General features: G+C 52.9%; 1 protein-coding gene across 1 annotated transcript in view; it reads left to right on the top strand.

Moving 5' to 3' along the window:
- Nucleotides 1-26,018, top strand: part of ADCY5 (adenylate cyclase 5) — a 68,821-nt gene that overhangs the window by 38,215 nt on the left and 4,588 nt on the right. Inside the window, exons 12-18 of the mRNA XM_027106594.1 lie at nucleotides 10,989-11,105; nucleotides 11,542-11,706; nucleotides 14,455-14,630; nucleotides 16,727-16,756; nucleotides 17,771-17,903; nucleotides 24,132-24,395; nucleotides 25,453-25,657. Coding sequence (XP_026962395.1) covers nucleotides 10,989-11,105; nucleotides 11,542-11,706; nucleotides 14,455-14,630; nucleotides 16,727-16,756; nucleotides 17,771-17,903; nucleotides 24,132-24,395; nucleotides 25,453-25,657 — 1,090 coding nt within the window. The remainder of the gene's footprint in view (nucleotides 1-10,988; nucleotides 11,106-11,541; nucleotides 11,707-14,454; nucleotides 14,631-16,726; nucleotides 16,757-17,770; nucleotides 17,904-24,131; nucleotides 24,396-25,452; nucleotides 25,658-26,018) is intronic.

Here is a 26,018-nt window from a genome sequence, read left to right as displayed (position 1 = left end):
CTTATTTGTACTGGCTGTTTCAGTTAGCCTTTGCAAATCTCTGCAAGAAGATACTGTTGCTGTCTCTTCTGTCTGTCCCCTGGGTATCAGGTAGGCCAAAGGAAGGGCACGTAGCACAATGCCTGGCACAGAGCAGTGGTCAATAAACATTTGCTGAAAGAATGAGTGTGAAAGGGATCGCTCTTGACACCCCTTCTCTGTTCCAATGTGCCCTGGAAATGGCCCTGGAGGGAGGCCATAGAGATGATGGCTTTTGAGCTGCCCATCATATAGATGAGAGGGAGACCCAGAGTGGTTCATTGTTTCAGACAGGGCCACACAGCTAGTAGCATGGGCGTGAGACCCTGTTCTGTGTTCTTCTCCCACACCACCTCTTAGGCATGCTGTGTCCTTCAAGGGGACCTGACCACAGGTCACTAGGGTCTGTTGTAGAAATCACTCAGGTTCCTGTTTGCCTTGCCCACCAAGCCTCTTCCTCAGTTCCTTCGCCACTGGTTTAAGAATTCCCATGGGCCTTCCCTGGCGGTCCAGTGGTGGGACTTTGCCTTCCAATGCCGGGCGTGGGGGGCGGGGGCAGGGGCGTGGGATGGTGCAGGTTCGATCCCTTTTCCGGGAGCTGAGATCCTACGTGCCTCACGGCCAAAGAACCAAAACAAAAAAACAGAAGCAATATTGTAACAAAAATTCAATAAAGACTTAAAAAATGGTCCACATCAAAAAAAAAAAAAAAAAAAAAAGAATTCCCTGATGGGGCCAGGCTGGTTCCAGAAACCTCTCTGTCCCAGCAGAGACAAGCTCTTTCTAGCTTCTGCTGTAACCATTTCTCTGCTCCTCCCTGACACTCACTTGGAGCCAAGCCCCTGGGGGGCCCAGGCCCTGCCAGCACTCCCTACACCCTCTGCGGTGGGCACCGTGTTCTCCTTCCTGGGGGATTGGACCTTTGTCGTCTCCAAAGTCCCCTTTCTCGCTCCATCCTCCAAACAGAGTCCTTCATTAGGCTGTAAACTGTTTAATCACCTGATGGTCAAGATCTTGGTGGACTGATTGTCAGAACTGGAAGGACCTTAGAAGCATCTGATGTGCTGCAGTGTGCCCCTGAGCAGGTGCAGAAGTGGATGCCCAGAGAGCGGCAGGACCGGCCGGGGTCACTCGGCAAGTTGAGCAGTGTGCTTAGCCAGTTCCTTCACTGCATCGTAGGGGTTAATCCTGGCTCCCTGCCTCTCCACCAGCTCCTTCCTCAAGGCTATGACCTCCCTCCTGCTCTGTGTTCAGTCTCTCATGCCTTTTGGTCTTGACGTTGTCAGGCACCCCAGCCTGCTTTTCCCCCAGTGGACAGTCCCACCTTCTTCCTCCCATGGCTATAAAAGCACGCCGTACATTCACAAGAGCCAAAAGGTGGAAAAGACCCAGGTGTCCATTAACAAAGGGGTCCCCACCCCCCGGGCCTCGGACTTCCACGGCCTGTTAGGAACCAGGCCGCACAGCAGGAGGTGAGTGGCTGGTGAGACAGCGAAGCTGCATCTGCGGCTCCCCATGGCTCGCAGTACCGCCTGAACCCTCGCTTGCATTAGCTCCTGAACAATCCCCCCCCAACCCCATCCGTGGAAGAATTGTCTTCCACGAAACCGGTCCCTGGTGCCAAAAAGGTTGGGGACCGCGGCATTAACAGATGAACGAATAAACAAAAGTGCTGTGTCTGTACAATGGAATATTGTTCTACCATAAAAAGGACTGAGATTCTGACACACACTCCGACATGGATGAACCTTGAAGACATTACGCTAAGTGAAAGAAGCCAGACACAAAAGGGCATATATTGTATGATTCCAGTTGTATGAAATATCTATTCTAGACAAATTCATAGGGACAAAAAGTAGACTACAGGGTAGCCTGGGTGGGGGGAGGGGGAGTGGAGAGTTATTGCTTCTTGGGTACAGAGCTTCCGTTCGGAGTGATGAAAGCGTTTTGGAAATAAATAGCAGTGATGGTTTCACAACACTGTGCAAGTAATTCACGCCACTGAATGGTACACTTAAAAATGGTTAAATTGGCACATTTATGTTATATATATCTTACCACAGTAAAACAACCTAACAAAAAGCGTACCATAGCTAAAAGGCCCTCTTAAACATGCTTTGACTGAACACTCAAAAAGAATCTTAAGTTATAAACTGAGTCAAAGTCATTGTTTTGTTTGTTCATCTGAGGCACTTAAGTAGGCTGTTCAAATCAGAATCAAAGCTATCTGTTGTTTACAAGCTGTAAACTGGAGCCGAGCTTCTCTCTTTTCTGTTAGCTGCTTTGGTGAACCTGAGCTTCATGGACTGCATTTGGTTTGTGTTGCCTGACTTGCGTGTGTATCTGCTGGTGGGAGAAGAGAAGGAAGCAGAGGGGGAGGAGGTGGGGAGGGGAGGGGACGGGCCCCGCCTGCACTGGCCATTTTAAGTTAGTTCCTGGGTCTAGTGAATTCTTTTTGCCACTGTTAGAGATTATTTATAAAAGTCATTCCTGCCTCCTTGTGTTTTATAGAATCGACCTATTTTGTAATCAGTGTCACAGTCAATAATCTTGTTCTCAATTCCTTCTTCCAGCCCAGTGATCTTTCTGATGGCTCTGAGGCCTCAGTTTCCCAAGGGGGGGGCCGGTGGATGGAACACTCCCCTCCCTGCCCTGACTCCATTCTGCCCACCTCCCCACACCCTTCCCACCAGAGGAGCCTGCTTCTTCCATCTTGCAGTTGTAGAGCTTCTGTAAGGAGTTTGTTTAGAAAAAAAGTGCTCTGTGACTTACCAAGCCTGAAACCTGCTCATCTGGACCAAAAGTTGAAGAGACACTAATACCCGTCTTGGGCTCCTAGCTGTGTGCTTCTCTCACAGTCTCTGAGAAGCCATTGTCTCAGCATTTATCCACTCTCTGGAAAGTAGACCCCGACCTGAGCAATTGTTTGTAGCGTGAACTCCTCTTCCAGTTAATAATCAGTCTTCTTTCCTCTTTGTGTTGTGGATTAACTGCATAGTAAGATGTGAAAGGGGTAAGTCTCCCTTTTGGCATCTCTGCAGCAGGGCGGCCTGGCCCCCCTTCCCCTGTCACACTGCCTGCAGGCCGACTGACTGAAAGTTGATTGTATCACCTTTTCAGGTACTGCTGTGAAGCTGACTGGACTGGAATTTTCAGTGTCATTCTGTTTCTCCCTGTGAAAAGATTTGCCAGAACTCAGACATTTTTCATCTGATTTCCACAATTTCTCAGAAGTCATGCCTAGTGGCTTTCCGATGAGATACAGCAGTTCCTAAATTACCCCTGCCTGCTATGGGCTCCGCAGGTCCAAAGCCAAACAGTTCTGTCAGACGTGGTCTCTTTCTCTGTTTCATTTACTTTTCCAGTTCCCCAGAACAACTTGGACTTACTTTCTTAAATCATCCATATTTTATCCTTTTCGAAGAGAGAAACATGAAGAAAGTGTGGTCTGAGTTAGTCAACGTAGTCGTCTTAGCTGTCTGTCAGGGAGCAATTCCTGGGTCCTTTCTGCTTTTCTGAAATGTACGGCTCACCGAAGGCTCTGATTGTTTTTTCCATCTTGGGCCTGTATGATCTTTTCCTGACACAGCTTGGCCCAGGTCACACACACACCCCTAGATTTCTCAGAGCATCAGCTGCCCTCTGGAGCCCCTCTGTCTCTGGGATGCCTTGTCCTAGGGATCCTCCCCTGAGCGTGTCCTTCTGGTGAAGCTGTCTTAGAGGGCCAGTCTGAACATCTGCACACACCACTCCTTCCTTCCCTTGGCATCGGTGCTCATCTGGGCTCCAGAGCTGCTTTCATCAGAGAAAACCATGCTAAATCCCTTCTTGCCGTCACATATGGTCCCCAAACTCAGAGAATCTCAAATTGGTAGGGGCCCGAACAGTGAGGCAGCCCAGACACGCTCCTGAGGCCGGAACCCCTTTGCATAACCCTGCAAGGGGGGGGCCAGCCTCTGCCGTGTCAGCTCACGTCTCCTGAGTGCAGCCCCTTCCCTCCTTGGCCAGCTCTGACTGCTCTGTCAGGCCCCCTGTGGCTTCTGCCCCCTCATCCTGTGAGGCAGCTCAGGCCTGCCCCTGACAGTGCCAGCACTTCTGCTGCCACCGCCCACGTAGGTGGAAGAGAGAGGCTCCCTTCTGTCCCCGCACTTGACTGGGCCCCCTTGCTCTCCAGTGGCTCATTAGCACGTTCTCACTCAGAAGGCCAAACTCTGCTTTCCTGCAGTTCGGGGGTTGGGTACAGACAGGCCCAGAAGGAGTACTCAGCTACAGGGCCGCGCATGTGTGTGTGTGCGCGTGTGTGTGCGTGTGTGCGTGTGTGTGTGCGTGTGCATGTTTAAATCTCTTTCATCTTCTAGGCTGCTGGCTCCCTCTTGGCTTGTCTCCCACTGACGACCTGGACCTGATTGTCTGATCTCCTGGAAACTGACCAGGGCTTCCTCTAGGCCCTTGTCTGCTCTGTGCAGTCACCTAAAAGCCTCCTCTCCTCTCCCCGAAGCCTGAAGCTAGCCAGGTCCCGCCTTGCCGGCTCTCCTTCCTACCACGCCCTCCTGACTCCCGTCCACAGCTTCTAAAACAGGGCCCTACTCCTCAACCAGTACCTCTCACCTCCCAGCTGCCTTCTGTCTTGTGACGACTTCAGAATCCCCACACTCCCCTTTCCAGAGACTCGGAGTCACACTTTGTCCACTTGAAGAGGATGTGTTGCTGTCAGGCACATGTTCGTTTGGGGGTGGAGAAGGCTTCATTTTCAGGAAGGAGATCTTAGGTTCCTCCCATGGCTTTTAAGTCAAGCCATCTTGGGTCCAGAGCCCAGCCATGCCACCTTGACCAGCGTTTCCCAAACCTTTAAGGTGGCTTTTATTATATCCACTTTGCAGATGAGGAAAATGAGGCTTCAAGTGGTTAGACAGCCTTCCCTAGGTCCCGAAGCTAAGAAGTGGTATCGCTGGGGTTTAAACCCAGATGGTTCTTGACTCCAGAGCCCACAGTCCTTCCCCTCCAGGACACTGCCTTTGTTAATATGTCCAGTTGACTGCTGAAAGGCCAGGTGATAAGAGCAGTAGTCAGCGTCTACCGTGGGCCAGCATCTGCCTGTCTTGTTCTGAAGTTTTCATATCTTTAAAAATATTTTTCTGAAGTAGGAGCCACTGCTTCATTTATTAACTCCTTGTCAGAAAGTCTGTTTTCTTACATTATTTTGCTGTCAGATTTCATCACCTTATTTCATTCGTGCAATACCCTGGTCCCACGTGACAGACAGGGAGCCAGGACCCCAGGGAGGTCATTGATTTGCCTGGAGACTTCCTGAGAGGCCAGGATCAAAACTGTCCCTCACCTCAGTCATGGTTTATTAATTGTGTCGCCATTCCCATTTTTCAAGTTGAATTGATTTGAATTAATCATATTGGGGTTGGAACTTTTTCTTTCAATTGATTCTTTTTCTGAGCTCTGATGGTGAACAGGCACTGAGCAATTGGTTTGCACAGACACAGTCATCCTCCCAGAAAAATGCTCTCCAGGATCTGTATGCAGCTGTAGAGCAGCCCTGCGAGGAGATTCTACTCCAGGTGAAGAATTTTATTGTCCACACCGGGATTAGTAAAGGTGGGATTTGGGGTCAACATACAGGTGAACTTTTTGTTACAGGAGATGAGATACTCTATAAACCAGTGCCAGGGCAGGATGTCAAATCTTCTGGAGACTTCAAAAAGGCAGCAATTCCTGGGTTCCTGCTGAGACTTTAAGTCAAGAGCAGGTCTTTTGAAAGGGTGACAAGGGAAAATGGCTTGTAAAAGGCAATGCATTGAGGTAATCCCTCATTAGATGTTAGAGCTGTAGCAGCGGTCCCCAACCTTTTTGGCACCAGGGACTGGTTTCGTTGAAGACAATTTTTCCACGGGCGGGATGGGGGTGGGAGGGGCTGGCTCAGGCGGTAATGCGAGCGATGGGGAGCCGCAGATGAAGCTTCACTCGCTGGCCTGCCGCTCACCTCCTGCTGTGCGGCCCGGTTCCTAACAGGCCGGGGGTTGGGGACCCCTGAGCTGTAGTATTCCAGGTTGGATTTTGTTTTAAAAGCCTGCAGTTCTTCTCTGGGTGGCCCCTGTGGGGCTCCTGGTCCCAGGTTCACCAGGAAGCCTGTGTGCATATACTGTTCCCCAACCACCTTCTATAAAGGCTTTACCATCTTCTAATAAGTTTTGTCTGAATCAAGTCATTACACTGGCAATGAGAGAAGCCGTTCAATTGATGGATAGGGTGATCAGGACTGAAATGGTTTAAGCAACACGGGGGATGGGGGGATGAAATGGCAAAATTTTAAGCAGGCAAAGATTAGAAGCCATCTGTCATACCATTTCAGAGTAAGATCCTCATGCTAGTGCCAAAACACTTTCTACAGCTGTGAAACCAAAAATTCCTTTACTGAGAAACAAGGACTTTTGTTCTTATCGGCAACATAGCTCTTTAAAATGCAAATATTAAGTAAATTTTCTATCGAATTTAACAGCTTTCAAAGCACTTTCAAATGCATCATTTCATAACCACCCTGGAAAATCTACCACCCTGGAAGGTAGATATTCCCTGTTTACCAATAAGGAAACTCAGAGCCCTTGATGACTTCCCCAGGATCACACAGTAAGAAGCTGAGCAGGATTTTTTTTAATAAGTGCTTTATTGAGATATAATTCACATACCATAAAATTCACCTTTATAAAGGTTATAAAATTATAATTCAGTAGTTTTTACTATATTCATAAAGTTCTGCAACTATCACCACTAATTCCAGAACATTGTCATCATCCCCAGAAGAAGCCCCGTACCTTTCAGCAGTCACTCCTCATTCCCTGGTCCCTGTTCCCACAGCTCCTAGCAACCTCATATCTACTTCCTGTTACTGTGAATGTGCCTGTTCTGGACATTTTGTATAAATGGAATCATACACTATGTGGCCTTTTGAGATTGGCTTCTTTCACTTAGCATATTTCAAGGTTCGTTCATGATGTACTATCTGACAGCGCTTTATTCCTTTTTATGGCCAAGTAATATTCCATCGTGTAGATATACCACATTTTGTTTATTCCTTCATCAGTTGATGGATATTTGGGTAGTTTCCACTTTCAGGCTGTTATTAATAATGCTGCTATGAACATTTGTATACAAGGTTTTGTATGGACTTATGTTTTCAGTTCTCTTGGGTATGTACCTAAGAGTGTAATTGTTGGGTCATATTTTGAGGAACTGAAAAGCTGTTTTTCAAAGCAGCTGCACTATTTTACGTTCCCACCAGCAGTGTACAAGGGTTCCAATTTCTCTACATCCTCACTAGCACCTGTTATTATCTGACTTTTTGATTATAGCCATCCTGGTGGATGCGAAGTGGTTGCTTTTGTTTTTGGTTTGCATTTCCCTGATGCCTATTGATGTCAAATATCTTTTCATGTGCTTGTTGTCCATTTGTGTAGATTCTTTGGAGAAATGTCTATTCATAGTATTTGTGGGCTTTTTTTGTTTTGTTTTTGGCCACACCTCGTGGCTTGTGTGATCCCAGTTCCCTGACCAGGCCATGGCAGTGAAAGCCTGGAATCCTAACCACTAGGCCTGTTTGTCCATTTTTTAATTGGGTTATTTGTCTTTTCTTGTTGAGTTGTAAGAGTTCTGTGTATATTCTGGTTATAAGACCCTTATGAGATAATATGGTTTCAACAATTTTCTCCCATTCTGTGGGTTGTCTTTTCATTTTCCTTTTCATAATCACTTTTAATTTATGGTAAAATATACATAATATAAATTTTTTCTTTTAACTGTTTTTAAGTTTACAGTAGAGTGGCATTAAGTACATTCATATTGTCGTGCAACCATCACCACTATCCATCTCCAGGACTTTTTTATCTTTCCAAACTGAAACTTTATACTCATTAAACAATAACTTCCCATTCTGCCCTCTTCCCTGGCAACCACCATTCTGCTTTCTGTCTCTATGAGTTTGACTGCTCTGGGTACCTCAGAAAAGTGGAATCATATAGTATTTGTCTTTTTGTGACTGGCTTCTTTCATAGTGTCTTCGAGGTGCCGTCCATGCTGTAGCATGTTTCAGAATTTCATTTCTTTTCAAGGCTGGGTAATATTCCATTGTGTATGTATACCACATTTTGTTTACCCATTCATCCATAGCTGGACACTAGAGTTGCTTTAACCTTTTGGCTATTGAAAATAATGCTGCTATAAACATGAGTGTGCCAATATCTGTATAAGCCCCTGCTTTCTATTCTTCTGGGTATATACTCAGAAATGGAATTGCTGGATCATATGATAATTCTGTGTTTAATTTTTTAAGGAATCGTCATACTGTTTTCTACAGCAACTATATCATTTTACATAACTACCAGCGACAAACAAAGGTCCCAATTTCTCCACATCCTCACCAACACCTTTTTTACTTTCTTGATGGTGTTATTTGAAGGAAAATTTTTCAAATTTTTTTTTTTTTTTTTTTGGCTGTGTTGGGTCTTCGTTTCTGTGCGAGGGCTTTCTCTAGTTGTGGCGAGCGGGGGCCACTCTTCATCGTGGTGCGTGGGCCTCTCACTATCGCGGCCTCTCTTGTTGCGGAGCACAGGCTCCAGACGCGCAGGCTCAGTAGTTGTGGCTCACGGGCCTAGTTGCTCCGCGGCACGTGGGATCTTCCCAGACCAGGGCTCGAACCCGTGTCCCCTGCATTGGCAGGCAGATTCTCAACCACTGCGCCACCAGGGAAGCCCAAATTTTCAAAATTTTGATGAAGTCCAACTTATCTGTTTTTTCCTTTTTGCTTGTGCTTTTGGTGTCATATCTAAGAAACCATTGCCTAATCCAGTCACAGAGATTTACTTATGTATTTTCTTTTAAGACTTTTATAGTTTTAGCTCCTACCTTTAGGTTTCTGATCCATTTCAAGTTAATTTTTGTATGTGGCGTGAGGTAAGCTCCAAATTCATTCTTTTGCATGTGGCGATACAGTTGTCTTAGTGCCATTTGTTGAAAAGACTATTCTTTCCCCATTCAGTTTTCTTGGCTACCTTGTCAAAATCAATCAATCGTAAAGGTAAGGGTTTATTTCTGGACTCTCACTCTATTCCATTGATCTCTATGTCTATTAAAGCAATATTTTAATCCAAGCTTATGTTCTCCAAATCACACATGTCTTTTCTTCTGCCATGTTAGAGGGTTCAGTCAGAGTGCCTCCTTTATTACCCCAGAAGGAAGTGTTTTTTCAGAAGAATGCCACAGACTTGATGATCCATGAACACATCTGAGAGGCACCCCTGCTGGGGACATGGAGGTCCAAGGCCTTCACCACTCAGCCTAGAGCCTGAATGGCTTGCAGGCCTCTGCCACTGCTGCATTCCTTCTCTGTGGTCCCTTCTTTCCCTCTGCTGAATAGGAAGTGGCCTTGTTGGAAGGGTGGAGGAGGATTTGGGGTGGAAAGATATACTGCTTCCCTACATGCACGCCCAGCCCAAAGCCCAAGACTGAGGGGGTAAGCAGGGCACTTTCTTGGTGTCAAGAAGTATGAAGGGTCTGAGATTTGGTTTTACCCTAATGACAAGCTAATAAATTAGCTTGTTGCTCTTTCATGGATACTGGCAGACGTCACGAGACCCCTGGGTCAGAGACAAGAGACTTTATTACTCACAGCATAGCAAGCAGCACAAGCATCAGCATATTTGTGTTGGTTTCCCAAAGGCCCATGAGGGCAACCTGATGGGCCCATGTAGACGCCCTGCATGTAGTGAGTTTGGGTCACAGCTGAGGGACACTGGACCAAGGGCCCGGCACTTGCTGGCCTTAAACATTGTAGCACACAAGCCAGTCCTCTCCGCACTGGGAACGAGCAGTCACACCGTGGTCCCAGTGTGTCCCCTTGCCTGCTTAGCTGTCTGTGTGACCAGCTACAGAAACGCTCGGTATCAGAGGGTGGATAAACCTTGCAGTCTGGCACTCTCAGCCAGAATGCGCAGGTGTGCTCAGGGGTCACACAGGAAAAGCCACGCCTAGAACCCGGGCCTCCAGGCTCTGGTGAGTGCTTTTTCCACCACCTTCGTCCGCCCTTAGGGGTTTCCAAAGGACGCATGGCATGCTTGCAGATCAGCCTTACCAGGAGGCATTAAGGTAGGTAGGATGGGGGAAGCACGAATCCACTCCTTCACTTTTCTGGGGTCTGTCAACTTCTTTTGTAGTCTAGGTTGCTTGGGAGATGAAGGGCACATGGGGGCCAAGGCCAAGTATATCAGATTTGGTAGACCCAATCATTTAATTACCAAAACCGCAGTGGGTCTTGAGTGGACATACAGTTTGTCTAGCTGAAGGAAATACAGGGAGGATTAGGTGAGGGAAATGGCAGATCCATGGGCATCCTGCTGAAGAAAAGCTCACTTAATTCACACGACTGGGGCCCCGCTGTCCGCTTACACGCTGCTCTGCCCCCTTCTCACGTGCCCATCCCTTTCCTCCAGACCCTAGGTTCTCTCCAAGCCCTCAGACCCACAGCTCCCTACTTCTTCCCTGAAGCCTTCTGACCCTCCCTGGAAACGTTCTGGGCACCTCAATGTCTCCTTCACTCCCACCTCCTGCCCCTCCCTGATTGTAACTCCAAGCGGCCCAGCATTCACACAGCGGGTACATGTGCTTTTTTCTCTGCTTCCCCATTGGGGTGAAGGTAGCATCTTTCCTTTCGTCCTACCTCTCTTACCTGTGAGCTCCCCAGGTGGACCCCCTTCTGGCCAGCTGCAGAATCTGTGCTGTGGTTGGCCTGGAAGCGGGGGTGCAATGGTGCGAGGCTGGAGGCTCGCCCACAGGGAGGGGGTCAGGAAAGCCCCTGTGGTTCTGTTGGCGAGAGACAAAGGTGGGGAGGGCGTCCACCGAGCTCCTCTGTGGCGATGTGCGGAGTCTACTGAATTCTGTTCCACGTCTGTCCTCCCTCTACCCCGCGACAGCTCTTCCCGGCCCCGCTGCAGAGGCTCTCCAGGAAGATCGTGCGGTCCAAGATGAACAGCACCCTGGTGGGAGTGTTCACCATCACCCTGGTGTTCCTGTCGGCTTTTGTCAACGTGGTGGGTGGCTCCACCTCCCCAGCACTTCCTCAGCCCATTGGGTGAAACCCAGTGGAGCCCTGTACCTCACAAGCATGGGCCGGGAGGAGACTTTCCCCCAGGCCCTGGCGTTCTCCCCCCTGGAGGTTCTTATTTGGGTCTCACCTTGGGTCTGGGATCAGATTTAGCTCCTAAAGCCTCTTACACAGCCTTATGTCCTCACTCTCGAGGCTGGAGGAGCCAGAGACTCAGGGAAGTATGCCCCAAGGGAGGTTTACAAGCCCTGCCCCGGGTAGCTGGGCAAATCCTGCCCGTTCCTCGGCCTCTTCCAGGCTCCTCTCCTGTCGCGGCCAGTGTCAGGCTGCACCTGAGGCGAGGCGGGATGGGCACCTGCTGCCTGTGGAGATGAGCTACCCTGGCCTGGTCCCCACAGGCTGACCCTCTCCTCCCCCACCAGTTCACGTGCAACTCCAAGGACCTGATTGGCTGCCTGGCGGACGAACACAACATCAGTGCCAGCCAGGTCAGCGCGTGCCACGTGGTGGAGTCAGCCGGCAACTACAGCCTGGGTGATGAGCGGGGCTTCTGCGGCAGCCCCTGGCCCAACTGCAACTTCCCCGAGGTACTGGGCAGGGAGGGACTGGACACGGATGGGGACTTGCCACCCCAGCCCTCTCTACCCTTGGCTACTCTGATGGACAGTCAGGGGCCCTCTGCCATTACAGAGACCTCCTTACCCCTCAGTCTCTCTCACTCTTTGTGCCAGACACCAGTGAACAAGGCCGACCTCCTCAGTATAGCAAAAACGACAATAATAGCATAGCTATTGTTTATATGGTATTTACCATGTGCCAGACACTGTGCTAAGGGTTTCACATTTACTCATTTAATCCTCACAGCAACCCTATGACAAAGATACTATTTTATACAGATGACATTGAGGCACAGAGAGGTTAAGTAACTTGCCTAAGGTCACACAGCTAGTAAGTGGCAGAGCCAGAGCTCCCACCCAGGTCACCTAGCTTCAGAATTCTTGCTCTTAACCTGAAGGCAGAGCTGTTTTTCAGCCTCAGCAGCATTCCTGATATGGCCTCAGGAGGACCTGTCTGACCCCTCTGCCGTGGGTCAGAGCAGAGCGGAGCAAAGGGAACCCAATCCCAAACCAGTACTACCACCAAGTTCACGCATTCAAAGTATAATTCAGTAGCTTTTAGTATATTCACAAACTTGTGCAGCCATCATCATAATCTAATCTTAGAACATTTTTGTCACCCCAGAAAGAAATCACGTACCTACAGGCTATTGGGTTTGAAAAATGGCGAGAACCTTTCGAGAGCAGCGTGCATTAAGCGCCCACTGTATGCGAGGTGCTTTGTTCACCCTGCCGTGCTTCCTCAGGGAGCCGTTTTGCAGCGAGCAGCAGGGCCAGGCTTCCAGCCCAGGGTATTTGCTCCAAGCTTTGGGTGATTCCCACAACCCGGCTCCCTGACGGGGCTCACGTGAAACCTGTAAGATGGTGGCAGCTTTTGCCCTTTTCTGGGGAGAAAGCCCGTGCTTTCATCCAATTCCCAAAGGGCCCATGACTCATAACAAGGGTTCAGAACCGCAGTGAGGGCCCCGTGGGCTGTCACAGTGCTGGCCTCCCTCCCCCGCCCCAGGGAATGGACCCGATCCTACTCCCCTGTACACATGGGCAAGGAAACTCAGTGAGGGGTAGGGCTCACCCTCACCGGTGCTCACCTAGACCAGTTGTCCCTGGGCCCCCGCCAAGCCCTCCCTCTGCCCAGGCAGCCATGCTCCAGCACCCGCCCTCTGCTCCCCACCTCTCTTCCCTCTCACATCTGGCCGACAGCCCACAGGAGCTGCTGCTTGAGGGCTGTTTGCTGAGAAGCAGAGGCTGGTTTTGGTCTTGGCACATGCCCCTTGGTGGTTGCTCCGTGGGAGAATGGGGGAACAAAGCAGTGGTGTCAGGGCCTGTTCTGGCTCCTCGTTTGTGGCAGATGGTTGGCTGGTCACCGACTTCAGCTCTCACCAGCCCGATCAATTTCAGGCCTTCAGATCCCAGGCCCTACCAGCTACAGACCCCTCGGGCTGACCCCATCCCACAAGTGTTGTTCTTTTTCAGCAGCTCCTCACAGACCCTGAGGTGCACCTCAGTATTATGCCTTGGCCTCCTGGATGTCTGGGCCCAGGGTCTGAATAGGAATCCAGGCTGGCGCTTGGGTTCCCCTCCCCATCCCGCGAGGACAGGACTATTATCCTTAGGGCTGATGTATCGGGTTGTGCCTTCCCTACTCCTTCCTCTGCCCCTTTCCTGCTGGTGACTTGAGGCTGGTCCCTCCCCCTCCCAACCACCAGGGGCCTCTGCAGTCCCTCTCTGGGTTCCTGAAGGCCTAGGCAGAAGGGACTGCCCCACTGCCAGCCACCAAATTTGGCCCCCAGCCCAAGGCGGAGGCAGCGAACAGTGAGTCGCTCTGCCTGATGCAGAAATAACAAGGCTAAAGCTAAAAGAGAAAAATAATAGTTGCTGACCTGACTAGGACTAGTGTCAGGGGACAACAGAGCAGAAGTCGACCTCTGAGATCACCCGGTTTGGCCCCTTGGTTGTCTGAGAAAGAAACTGAGGTTCAGAGACCAGGATTTCCCCAAAGTACGGGGAAGAGCACAGTCCCTCATCTGAAGCCTTTTGGGTCAGATATGTCTTGGACTTGGGAATTTTTCAGGTTTTAAAATGTTACCTCACACCCCAGTGCAGTATGGGCAGCACCTGATAATGAAACACAGAAATATTTCTGCAGCAAAATGTATGAATAGTCACAGGAAGCAGGACAAAGGTGATAATTTGCATCGCATCAGTAGGTCAGTTTGGCCACCAAATAAGGTCAGTTCAGATGTTGCCACCACATGTTATGTTGCAGATCAGGGGCTGAGGCCTGCGGTCGCACAGTAATGGAGGGCACCATGCACTGTGCCAGGGGCTTCCTATTGTGTAATCATCACTGTAAGCCCATGAGATAGAAGGTTTTGCATATGGGGAAATGAGGCTTAGGTTGAATAAATGGCTTAAGTCACACAAACAGTCCATAATGAATCAGGGCTGAAACTCAAGTCTGCCTGAGCCTGGAGCCCTGCTCTAACCATTGGGCAACACTGCTGGTAGTGGTCCTCCTCAGCCTGGAGCCCCACCTCCTGGTTCCTACCCAGGGCCACTCACACCACAGTACAAGTTTGCATCAGCAGAAGCATCCCCAGATCCTCGGTTTCACCTGAGGACAGCCCAAGACTGGAGGGATGCTGGGGGGCGGGGCCGGGGGCGGGGCCGGGGGAGGGCGGGGCCCGGGGCGCTGAAGCCGCTGCCCTCTCTCCACAGTACTTCACCTACAGCGTGCTGCTCAGCCTGCTGGCCTGCTCCGTGTTCCTGCAGATCAGCTGCATCGGGAAGCTGGTGCTCATGCTGGCCATCGAGCTCATCTACGTGCTTGTCGTTGAGGTGCCCGGTGTCACGCTCTTTGACAATGCCGACCTACTGGTCACAGCCAACGCCATGTAGGTGGCACCCGCCTCGCGCTCTGCACGGGGTCTGGGGCATTGCAGAGAGGCAGGAAGAGCGGGAGGCTGGGTTCCTGGGCTGCAGGGGACTTGCCAGGGGAGTGCTCTGTTGCTCCCAGCTCTGACCACCGGGGCAAAGCAACACAGTGTCTTGTTTCTTTCCCTCCATCCCTCCCCCAGTGGTGAGGGTGGCCGCAGAGCTACTAGGTCCCCTGTCCCTCTGCCTCCAGCCTCCTACTCAGTCCTGACCTCAGGCTTCAGTGAATTGTTCCTCTGTCCAGGGCAGCCTTTGATGACCTATTTCCACCTAACTGCCCTTGCGCCTCAGGCCCAGAGGGGTCAAGGTCCAACAGAGCTGGAAAGCAAGGTGTGTGCAAGCAAAAGAACAACCTTTGCTGTTCATAGGCACTTGTCCTGCCTCGAACCAGACAGTTGGACATACATTATCCCTTTCATCCTCATAGCAACTCAGCAAAGTAGGCAGGGCCACCCTGGACGGTTGGGTAGTTTGTGCACTGCTCAAAGGCTCCTGGCTGTGATGGTGAGCAGTTAAATCCTACAGCCCAGAGGTGGCATGTATGGGGGTTGTGCCCCAGGCTATCTAGCTGGCAGTCAGCCTGGTCATATAGTGACAGATGTCAGATTTCCAGGGGAGGTAGCTCCGTGAAGGGAAAGAGCTCTGATCTTGGGTCAAATTGAGTTTGAATCTCAGCCTCAGACACACATTTGGCTATTTTTCCTGAACCTCATTATTTTTTCCCAGTAAACTGGGAATAGTAATACCTACAGTAGTAAGATGTATATAAAGTGCCTGATATGTAGTACCTTTCTCTTCCCATTACCATCCCCCCCACACGCACATACATCAGGAAGAGCAAAACACGTGAGTGACAGGTCTGTGTCCCCTGAGAAAATGCAGTGAACTGTACTTTCTCTGAGTTAGAGGAAGGAATCCATTCATCCATCTATCCATTCACTGAAAAATATTTATTGAGGGCCCACCCTGTTCCAGGCACTGAGCTTGGCAGTGAAGGTACAGTCATGGATAAAATAGGCAATAACTCCAGGGTCAGAAATGTTACCTTCTTGTGCAGAGTATCGCCTGAGAAAAGGAAGATGTTGTGAAGGATCTAAGTCAGATGCAAGGAAGAACTTCTCCACAGCTGTGCAGGGCTGTGGGCAGATGACAGGGAGACGCTGTAGCATCATGAGCGGTGCAGGCTGCAGTCCCTTGGGGACAGGAGAGGGAGGAGGTCGACCCTTCTCCCTGTGGATCAGGGCGGGAGCTGGGAACTTTGCCTCCTCTTTCTCTCCTGCCCCACCCCTCCCCAGAGCCCCTCCACTCTTCCTGCTGAAGCAGTCACAGAGAATGGAGGTCCTTTCTGGGTTGGGCGACCCTGGTGTGGCTCTAGGGCAGCACTGTCCACTAGATAAATCATGCAAGCCACAGATGTAATTTAAAATTTTCTAGTAGCTATATTAAAAAGGCAAAACAAGCAATTTTAATAATGTATTTATTTAACCAATATATTCAGAGTATTATTTTCATATATAGTCAGTTTAAAATGATTAATGGAATATTTGACATTTTTCCACACTAATTCTTTAAAACCTGGTATCTATTTTACACTTACAGGACATTTTAACCTGTACTAGCCACATTTTAAGCTCAGTAGCCACATGTAGCTAGTGGCTACCATACTGGACAGTGCAGGTGTAGTGTTTCTCCTCCTCCGGGTGGCAGCGACTGGCTGGGGTGGGAGAGGGGACAGGCTTCAGCCCAGGTGGATGTGCTGGGGGGGCCCCAGGCTCCCAGGTAAGGGCTGGGTGATTTGTGGTCATGGTGACCAGATGCTAATTGGGGCTGGCCTTTCTGCAAGCCTCCCATACTGAAAGTGACCTTGGATTGGGAAGAGGGGTGCTGTGGGGGGGGGTGGCAAAGGAGCAGCAGTGGTGGGGGCAGAAGTAGGAGGCGTGGGGAAGCAGAGCTGGGTGTAGAGGGGCACAGCAGGGCTGGGGGGCAGCAGAGCAGGCATGGAGGCTGCTGATGCAGGGAGCAGCCCTGAACAGCCCTCCCCAACTCCTGTTCACAGAGACTTCAACAACAACGGGACCTCCCAGTGGTGAGTTGAAGCTGTTTCTCCGAGTTCCCTGATACAACCCCTGCCTGCCCTTGGCACCGAGCAGCCAGAGGCCACCAGCGGTACCCAGGTGGGAGGGGGCCTTGGTGGCAAGGTGGGTGATGAAGGAGGAGGCCCTCCCCTCCCTTGGTACCAAGGGGGCCTCACTGGGTAGGTGCCCTTCTTTTATGATCTCTCTACCACCCCAAGATGATTTATAGACTCAGTGACCAAGGTCATCAGGATCCACAGGTCATTTCACAGGCCTCAAGCTCTCCCCAGGGGCATGCACGAGATCCTGGGTGCAGGAGAACAGGTGCCCCTTCTGCCACCAGAGGAGAGGAGCAGAGGAGAGGCCTGCAGGGTGTGTAGGTTAGGCCCTGCCTCGGGGCTGCTCCTGGGCAGGGAGTCTACACAGCCTTCAAGGTTTGGGCTCTCTGCTGGGACAGGAGCAGGGTCAGGGACAGCTGTTTTTATTGGGAGGATTAATAATGTTAACAGAAATATAGTCAGACAATAATAGCTACCAGTTTTGGATTTTCTACTGCTTGTCAGACACTGTACAAGGAGTTTGCATACAGTGTCTGTAATTCTTGCCACAATCTTGAAATATGGGTGTTATCCCATTTTACAAATTAGGAAACTAAGGTTCAGAGAAGTTAAGAGGACTTGCCCAAGGTTGCCCCAAGATGGTCAGTATGGCCTGCCTGGCTCCCCTGTTACAACCCCTGAGATGTACATGCTGCCTTTTACAAGGGCCTCGTTCATCCCCTGATGTAACCAGAGGGAAGCGCCCCAGTGATGGGGGAGAGGGAGCCATCAGGAGAAGAGTGCTGGCTGCTGAGCTGCAGACTGAGCAGGGGCTGCCCACTGAGAAGGCTTCCTGGAGGAGGCACACCTCAGGCAGTTAGAGAAGGAGGGTGAGGATAGGGGGCCTGGAGTGGGAGGTAGAAACAAAGGCCTGAGGGGCCTCAGAGCCCGGCCTGAAGCGCCAGGACATCTATCTCCCGCCTGCAGCCCTGAGCACGCGACCAAGGTGGCGCTGAAGGTGGTGACGCCCATCATCATCTCCGTCTTTGTGCTGGCCCTGTACCTGCACGCCCAGCAGGTGGAGTCCACCGCCCGCCTCGACTTCCTCTGGAAACTGCAGGTGGGTGGTCCCGGGCTTGGGGGTCGGGGGTGGGGTTGGGGGGGCGGGACCCCCAGGCCTCATGGCACTTTGTGAGTGAGCAGTTCATCCTCTGGGCTGGGCTGGGCCTGGGTTCTGCACTGACAAGGCGTCCTGCTCACCAGCTGACCGGTGCCCCGCGTCCCAGCGAGTCTGCTCCCTGCTCTCTGGGGCCAAGAGGCAAAACCCTGGAGCTCCAGACAAACCCACCCTTGACAGTACCTGGTACCGCGACTCTGATGGGCCTGGGAGAGAGGCTCTTCAGCCACAAAGACAGTGGGCATCCAGATGCTGGGACAGAGGGGAGGCATGGACAGGCCCAGTTTGTGGCAGAGGCAGCAAGGAGTCAGGAGGGCAGGGGGAAAACAGTGGCAGGAGGAGAGGAGAGAAGTAGGGGGAGTGCAGTCCTGGGGCCGCGGAGGCCTTAGTGCAGGAGTTGGTGCCAGAGGCTTCTGAGCAGGGCTCGATGTGACCTAAACTGGGCTTGAAGACCCCTCCAGGGGAAGATGGCTGGAAGGGGCATCAAAGATCGTCGACAGGAAGTCCAGCCAGGTGGCTGTGCCCTGGCCTTGATGAGAGGTGGCTCAGGCAGGGGCAGAGGTGCTGGGTGCTGAGTGCCCCGGTGGGGCTGGAACCCAGCCAGCACTCTGCCCTCCAGGCTCTGTGCCCTGTGCCGTGATTGTGTCCACCTGCGGGAGGGGTGCTGCTGGGCCATGCACAGGGTACTCCAGGTGCTACAGCAGCAGCCCCTATGGCCCCTTCCGACCTGCTGGACCACCTCAAAAGATGCAGGAGAGGGCACCCAAGGGCCCATGAGAAAGCCTGGTCTTACCTTTTATATATATATATGTTTATTTTATTTATTTTTGGCTGTGTTGGGTCTCCGTTGCTGTGCACGGGCTTTCTCTATTTGCGGCGAGCGCGGGCCGCTCTTCGTTACGGTGCGCGGGCTTCTCATTGTGGTGGCTTCTCTCGTTGCGGAGCACGGGCTCTGGGTATGTGGGCTTCAGTAGTTGCGGCACACGGGCTCAGTAGTTGTGGCTCGCGGGCTCTAGAGCGCAGGCTCAGTAGTTGTGGCGCACGGGCTTAGTTGCTCTGCGGCATGTGGGATCTTGCCGGACCAGGGCTCGAACCCATGTACCCTGCATTGGCAGGTGGATTCTTAACCACTGTGCCACCAGGGAAGCCCCAAGAGAAAGCCTGGTCTTAGATGGGAGTGAAGGTGGGGTTCAGACCTGTTATTCTAGCCCAGCCGCCTGCAAGGCCTAGCTTAGCCCGGCTTTTTTTGCCTCCCCTGGCCTGGCCCCTGTGTGCAGACCACTTCTTCAGCTCATCTGCAACTCGCTTAGGCCTCCTCCATCCTCTGCTTCCTAGTAATGTTGAGATTAAAGTCTTCGGGCCGGGGCAGGAGGCCCTGGATTTTCACTGGATGCTGAGTGAAGACGGGGGCATCTGGCTGCCCCTGCTATTGGGTGTCTCTGGTGGGGATGCCCTGAGGCTGGGGGAGCATGTTTTCCATGCGGAATGCCCTGGGTTGGGAGGGGCCTCGGGGTTACCCAGTGTGAGGCTGCACCTTCTCTTCTCAGAGAGCAGCCTCCCAGCCTCCTCCTGACTTGCTCACGCCTCTCTTCTTGGGGAAGCTCCCAGGAGGTCCCCAGGTCTCTCCTGGGGGCTGACCAGGCTTTGTGGGTTCCAGGGCCAACGCCCCTCCACTCCTCTGCTCACACCCCCGCCTCCCCCAGGAGCCCCTCCCAAGGTGGTTGCTGTTGGGTGACCCTGTTGTGTTACAAAGGCCCCGAGAAAGGGGCGGAGCCCAGGGAGGGTGAGCCTGCCACTCCGCATCTTTGTGACCAGCTGCCCCTTGACCCGCATCTCGGGGCCTTGTCCAGCTCTTGAGGGCACAGGGTCAAACCGAGGCCGCCTGCCTGTTGAGCAGAGTAGCCTGGAGCTTCCCCGGAGCCCCTACCTCTGGCTCCCCGGTGCCCAGGCAATAGCAGCTTTCTTGTAGCCCCGGAAGACCTGGAGGAGCCATGAGGCGGGGTGCCTGTCTCTCCCAGAGAGCTGAAGCCTTCCAGCTTTCAGCCAGGGTGAACCTCCCTGAACCAAAAAAGCCAGGGAAAAAGGGGTGTGTTGTGGACAAGACTTCCTCCAGTCCCCTTGGTCTGAGGCCCCAACATCTGCCCAAAGCACGCCCGTTGCCTCCTGCGTCCCCGGCTGCAGCCCGCCCCCGTCCCTCCCCCCGCCGACCCCAGCTGTGCTGAGGGTTTGGGGAGGTTTGAAGGCCCAGCCGATGCCAGGCACTTGTATCGTTAGTGCTTCTCTCCACATGTGGCTGCAGAAACAGGTCATTTCCACTCTTTATCTTTCCTCCCTGACTTCCTACCCCACATCCATGCACCCCCCCCCCATTTTTATCTTCTTTTATGGAAGTTTTAAAAAATAACTTTAAACTTACAGAATAGTTAAAAGAACAGTATAAAGAACTCCACCAGTCCCTTCATCAGATTCCCCAGCCATTTGTCTACATTTGCTCCGTCACCCCCTCTCTCTCTTTTCTGAAACGATGCCCCATCAACCCCCTAAATTCTCCGTGTCTACCTCCCAAAAGCAGGGACACTCTCTGCATTATCCCTGTGCGAACTCCCAGTCAGGAAATCAACACCGTCCACCCACAATGCCATCCCACCCACAGAGCTGTTCACGTTGTGTCAACTGTCCCAGTTCTGGCCCTGGATCCCATCTGGTGTACCCTATGCATGTAGTTGTCATGTCTCCTGTCTTTCTTCTTCTCTCATGTTTGCCAGTCTTAAAGAGGTCCTTATTCTGTGACTCTCAGTCGAGCCCTTGATGTTTCCCATGTCCAGACTCAGGCCATGCCTTCTTGGAGGAAAACCGTGGAGACGACACTGTGCACTTCTCAGAGCATCACCCTGGGGACTCCTCTATGTTGGTCTGTCCCACCCCTGGTGACATTTACCTTGATCACCCACTCAAGTGGGCGTCTGCCAGATTTCTCCACTGTCAGGTCCCCATCTTCCCCTTTGTACTCAATTAGCATTTTGTGGAAAGATACTCTGGTATTACGCCAATATTCTGATCTTCAGCAAACCTCACCCACCAGCCTCTGCATCCATTGCTGACTCCTGCCTGCCAGTGATGACCTATGTCTGTCGTTCCTTCTGCATTTGTTAATCGGCATTCTCCGGTAAGGCAGAGCTCTCCTCCTCCCCCTCGCATTTACTTGGTCATTCACTTATCTACATCAGCACAGACTCCCGGATTCCTATCGGATTCAATGGGGTTTACTCTGCGCCTCTCATTATTTATTTTAATGCTTTAATTGTCCTGGCTCTGGTTGGTGTGTCTTCAGTTGGCTCTATCATTCGTTGAGCGTCTTCTTACTTTCTGGCACAAGAAGATGTCTGGGGCTCATCACGTACTTTCCCCTCAAAGTGCCCCAATTCTTTTTAGTGGAGAATGGTATTTAGAAACCCAGATCAGGGCACTCAGTGTGCTCACTGTTCTAGGTCCTCTCTGTGGACAAAGCCAGGAAATGTATGTAGGTATAGAGGAACATAGAAACAAACACACATACACGCATACATATAGATGGATACTACTCCAATATCTGTCTGTTGATATTTAAAACCGTGAGTTTACAGCAGCACCCCCATTGCCAATGCAACACCTCAGGCTTCTTTCTAGCCTTCTCCCTTCCACGCATGCAAATATCATCTCTGGCAGTGAGAACCTCCCCTTCCATTCCTTTCATCTATTTACTCATTTGCTCGGCAGAACCGACCTCCCACCCACCCCAGCCCCCTTCTCTGCTCTACCATGCCGTCTCCCCCTCACTGCCCTGCTTCCTTGCACACTGGACATACCACACGTGGCACCCCTTCCTCTGATCACTTCCTTCTTCAGGCACCGAGGGCTCTGCACGAGGGCGGGAAGGAAGGGAAAACTGGAAGGGAAGTGGCTGACCACTTCCCATTTTGAAAACAATTAAGAAGGCCATGCCCACTGTGTGTGTGTCTGCGGGCGGATGGTGAGCGTGTCTCTACCTGCTATAGGTGTGTCAGCCTCTCTCCACTCAAGCTCTCTGACAGGCTCATGATGCGTCCACCTCCCTCCATCTCCCCTTGTGCTCCAGGGCTTTGGGGCGGGATAAACAATAACCTGAACGCAGGTCCTTGGAATGGGTGAGTGATGGTCCAATCCGCACGCCCAGTCTTATGCAGCAGCCCATTTAGCTGTCGGGTCTGTGGTCATGATGGGTGGGTGCGGTGCTGACGGGGAGGTGGGGAGCCTGGGGTTCTTAGCTTCCCTGAAGCACCTGCACGAGGAACACACCCTAACCCGCAAGGCCCCCTCCACTCGGCCTCAGCTCTCGGGAGAGCCTATTCTTGTCCCCTCCCACAGCATTGAACTTACTAGGACCAGCAAGCGTCTGTGGACCCCTAAGCTATCCTGCCTGGGCAGAGCCCAGCCCTAGAAGCAGCTGGCTGTGCTGCATGTCTTGGGCAGAGTTCCCCAGATGTGGCAGCCATACCTGGCCAGGGCCTCTGCGCTTGGCGTGCGTCCCCAGCCGCGTCTCTGCTCCCTGAGTCCCCACCCACAGCCTCCACAGCCACCCTGCCTGCCATGTTGGGCAGAGGCTCTCTGGGAAGGCACGTGTCACATTTCTGCCACCTGCAGGCTGATCCGAGGAGCTGAGGCGCTCCAGCGTCCCCAGACATGTTGGGAGCAGGGGTGGGGGCAGTCAGGTGCATTTTCAGAGGCAGATGGACCAGCTGGGGCTCCTCCACGGGGCAGCAGGCGAGAAGCAGGGGATTCCCGCTCCAGCCTTCTCCCTCTGGCACACCCGTTCCCGAGCAGGAGAAGGTGGCCCTTATTTATGGGGAGGGGGGTGGTCAAACTGTCCCACCTCAAAGGAGCAGAGGTCACCTGGCAGGAGGACCGCCCCCAGGCACCTGAGGGTCCAGGAGCTTCCTCGGGTGTGATCCCCATCCTTGTGGCCACGTTTCCAGTGTCTCCAGGAATGAAGTGGGTCCTCTCACCTCAGAGGCAAGGCTTAGACCCTGAGCCTTAGGGTCCCTGAGCTTTCTCCTTCCCTGCTGGACCCAGTCCTGCAGGTGTGCCAGCTCCTTCCCTGTAGGCAGCCACTGCCTACCGGGAGATCCGGGGCCCTGAGAAATAGTCCTGGCCCTTTTGGATGTTCTAGTTGCAGTGAATAGAAGGGCCTCCCTGTGTAGTTAGGGAAGGCCCAGGCGGGCTGGCTGGATCCTTTAAACAGCCCTGCCAGTGATCCTTTGCCTGCCTGCCTGCCTGCCTTACCAACACGGCCACCCCCAGTTCAGGGGGCCATTTTGTTTGCCATCGAGGGGAGGAAGCCTGCAGACTCCAGTCTGTACCCCGTGTCCCTTGAACACTCTGGTCATCTGGCTCGTCGCATGCCGAGGTGCAGGACTACCTCTGTGCTTCAGCCTGTGGGCCACTGTTGGCCTCTTGACCCGAGGGCTCTGCACTGCCCCTTTATCCTGGAGAGTGAGCTTGTCCCAGACCCAGGACCCAAGCTAGGGGAGAACCAAAGTCATCAGTGATGTCCTTGTCCCGCCCAGGTGGGAACCTCGGGGTACCTGCACCTCCTGGCCCTGCGGGTTGCGTCTGGCCCTGGGATGAGTCAGCTCTCAGGGAACCAGGGAGAACGGGCAGTGCTTCGAGCCCTTTCCTCTGTGGTCAGTCTGCTAAAGTGATTTTTCTCAAACCGCCTTTCCGATCGCATTTCCCGATATGAAGGGGAAAATGGAAGGTCGAGGAGCCTTTGGGTGGCTGGAGAGCCATTTGGGTGTGGTTTTGGACCATCCCTTTACCCTCCTGCCTTCTCCTCATCTGGGGCAGACAGGATCCTTCCGGCCTCTCCTCCGGGACCTGTGTCCACTCAGGGTTCCCTCCTTCAGGATCAATGCTCTCATAGGCGTCGCTTTCCAAGAGGTAGGCAGGAAGAGTTAGCTACCTACAGATCTCTCTTTTCTGTTGGTCAAAGTAAGAGATGCTCTTCATAGAAAACCAGGAAGTAGAGACAGCAGCGAGGATGCAAAGTCAGCAGTTGCTGAAATCTTGGGCCTGCGTTGGCACGTGGGCGGATTGCACTGCCTTTTCTGAGCAGCACGATGCTTGCCCTCCCTCTGACCGAGTCCTCTGTCCCAGGCCACCGAGGAGAAGGAGGAGATGGAGGAGCTGCAGGCCTACAACCGGCGGCTGCTGCACAACATCCTGCCCAAGGACGTAGCCGCGCACTTCCTGGCCCGTGAGCGGCGCAATGATGAGCTCTACTATCAGTCGTGTGAGTGTGTGGCCGTCATGTTCGCCTCCATCGCCAACTTCTCCGAGTTCTATGTGGAGCTGGAGGCCAACAACGAGGGCGTCGAGTGCCTGAGGCTGCTCAACGAGATCATCGCCGACTTTGACGAGGTGCGGCCGGGCCCCGCCGCCCCCTTTCCCATCACCAGATGTGAGCAGAGGCGTCAGGCGCTCTGTGTCCCAGGCACTGTCACAGGCACCTGCATACATTTCCTCCCCATCACCACGTCACGATGGGGAGGACGTGGCCCCCGCACGTTAAGCGTCCTGCCTTGGGTCACCGCCTGCAAGCGGCAGAGCTGGAGTTCCAGCCCAGCTGTTTGAATTCGCAGTCTGTGCACGCTGGCTGCCCCATCGAAGCCCCGCCTGGCTGACTCGCCCCCATCACCCGCCATTCCTCTCATGCCAGCTAGGACTGGATGGGGCTCAGGCTGGGACTCAGCATTTGAGCGAGTCCGAGGGAGGCGGAGTTCCCAGGCTCCAGGAGGAGGCAGGACAAAGATGCAAAGCCCTGAACAGCAGAGGCAGAAACAAAGACATTTTCTTCTTGGTTTATTACTCCCTTGTTGAGCACCCAGTGTGCGCCACCTGGGGATGCTGTGACCAGTAGAGCAGTCTCGGGGCTGGGAGCTCACCGCCTAGTGAGCGTGAGAGGGACGAGCCCAGCGGGAATACAGGGGCTGGGGCGTGGAGTTGGGATCAGGCAGTGTCAGAAGCAGGCCCCGAGACTCCCGGGCGGCGGGGTAACTGGAGTTGGCTGCAATGGGTGTGGACAGGCTTCCGGCAGGTCCTGGAGACAGGAGGAGAGTGTCCTGCTGGACAATGGTGAGGAGGTCTCCCTGGGAGGGATGGAGACCTGAGTCGGGAAAGGGGAAGATGGCTGCCAGTCCCTGTCGGAGGACAGAGCCCCAGAGGTGACTAGTGACCTGGCCCCGGGGGCTCTTGTACGGGGCTGGGCTCACAGATAGCCCACAGCCACTAGACAGCCACAGGGTAAGTGCTGGAGAAGCCCAGACTGTTGGGGAGCACCAGGGCTTTGCACTGAGTTGGTGACGGAAATGGGCCCCCTGTGTGAACTGAGGCGACAAGAGGGGCCGTGCTGCTGCACTTCCCTGCAGACCTCAGTGCCCACCTTGGGGGTGACCCAGTTTGTCCTCCATCTGTCCAGATCATCAGTGAGGATCGGTTCAGGCAGCTGGAAAAGATCAAGACCATCGGCAGCACCTACATGGCCGCCTCGGGCCTCAACGACTCCACCTATGACAAGGTGGGCAAGACCCACATCAAAGCTCTGGCTGACTTCGCCATGAAGCTGATGGACCAGATGAAGTACATCAACGAGCACTCCTTCAACAACTTCCAGATGAAGATCGGTGAGCCCGGCCTGGAGTCCCGAGGGCTTGTTGGGACTCCCACCCACCATCCCCCCTGCCGCCACCATGACCCAGTCCAAGCAGAGGCTGACACTGCAGTGTGTCCCTGCCCGAGGGGTGGGGGTAGGCCCCCATCACACAGCAGAGTTCTCCCAGGGCCTGGAGGTGCCTCCTCTGCATGGTGGTAAGCACTGGACACCCTCTTTCCGAGTTCCTGCCTCTCCCACTCACTGTGCCTGCCAGAAAGGCTTTGTGGGGGGATGCTGTGCGCCAAGGGCAGAGGGGCCCCCAGTGGGAGAGGCGGGAACTCAGAGACAGGTTATCACTGAGCTCCAAGTGGTTTCTGTGCACACGTGAGCAC

The sequence above is a fragment of the Aethalodelphis obliquidens genome, unplaced genomic scaffold (genome assembly GCF_003676395.1).
Source record: "Aethalodelphis obliquidens isolate GAN/ISIS:26980383/991018 unplaced genomic scaffold, ASM367639v1 scaffold1, whole genome shotgun sequence".
Classification (NCBI taxonomy): Eukaryota; Metazoa; Chordata; class Mammalia; order Artiodactyla; family Delphinidae; genus Aethalodelphis; species Aethalodelphis obliquidens.
The sequence above is the reverse complement of the archived record's forward strand: the minus strand, read 5'-3'. Positions and strand labels throughout refer to the sequence as shown.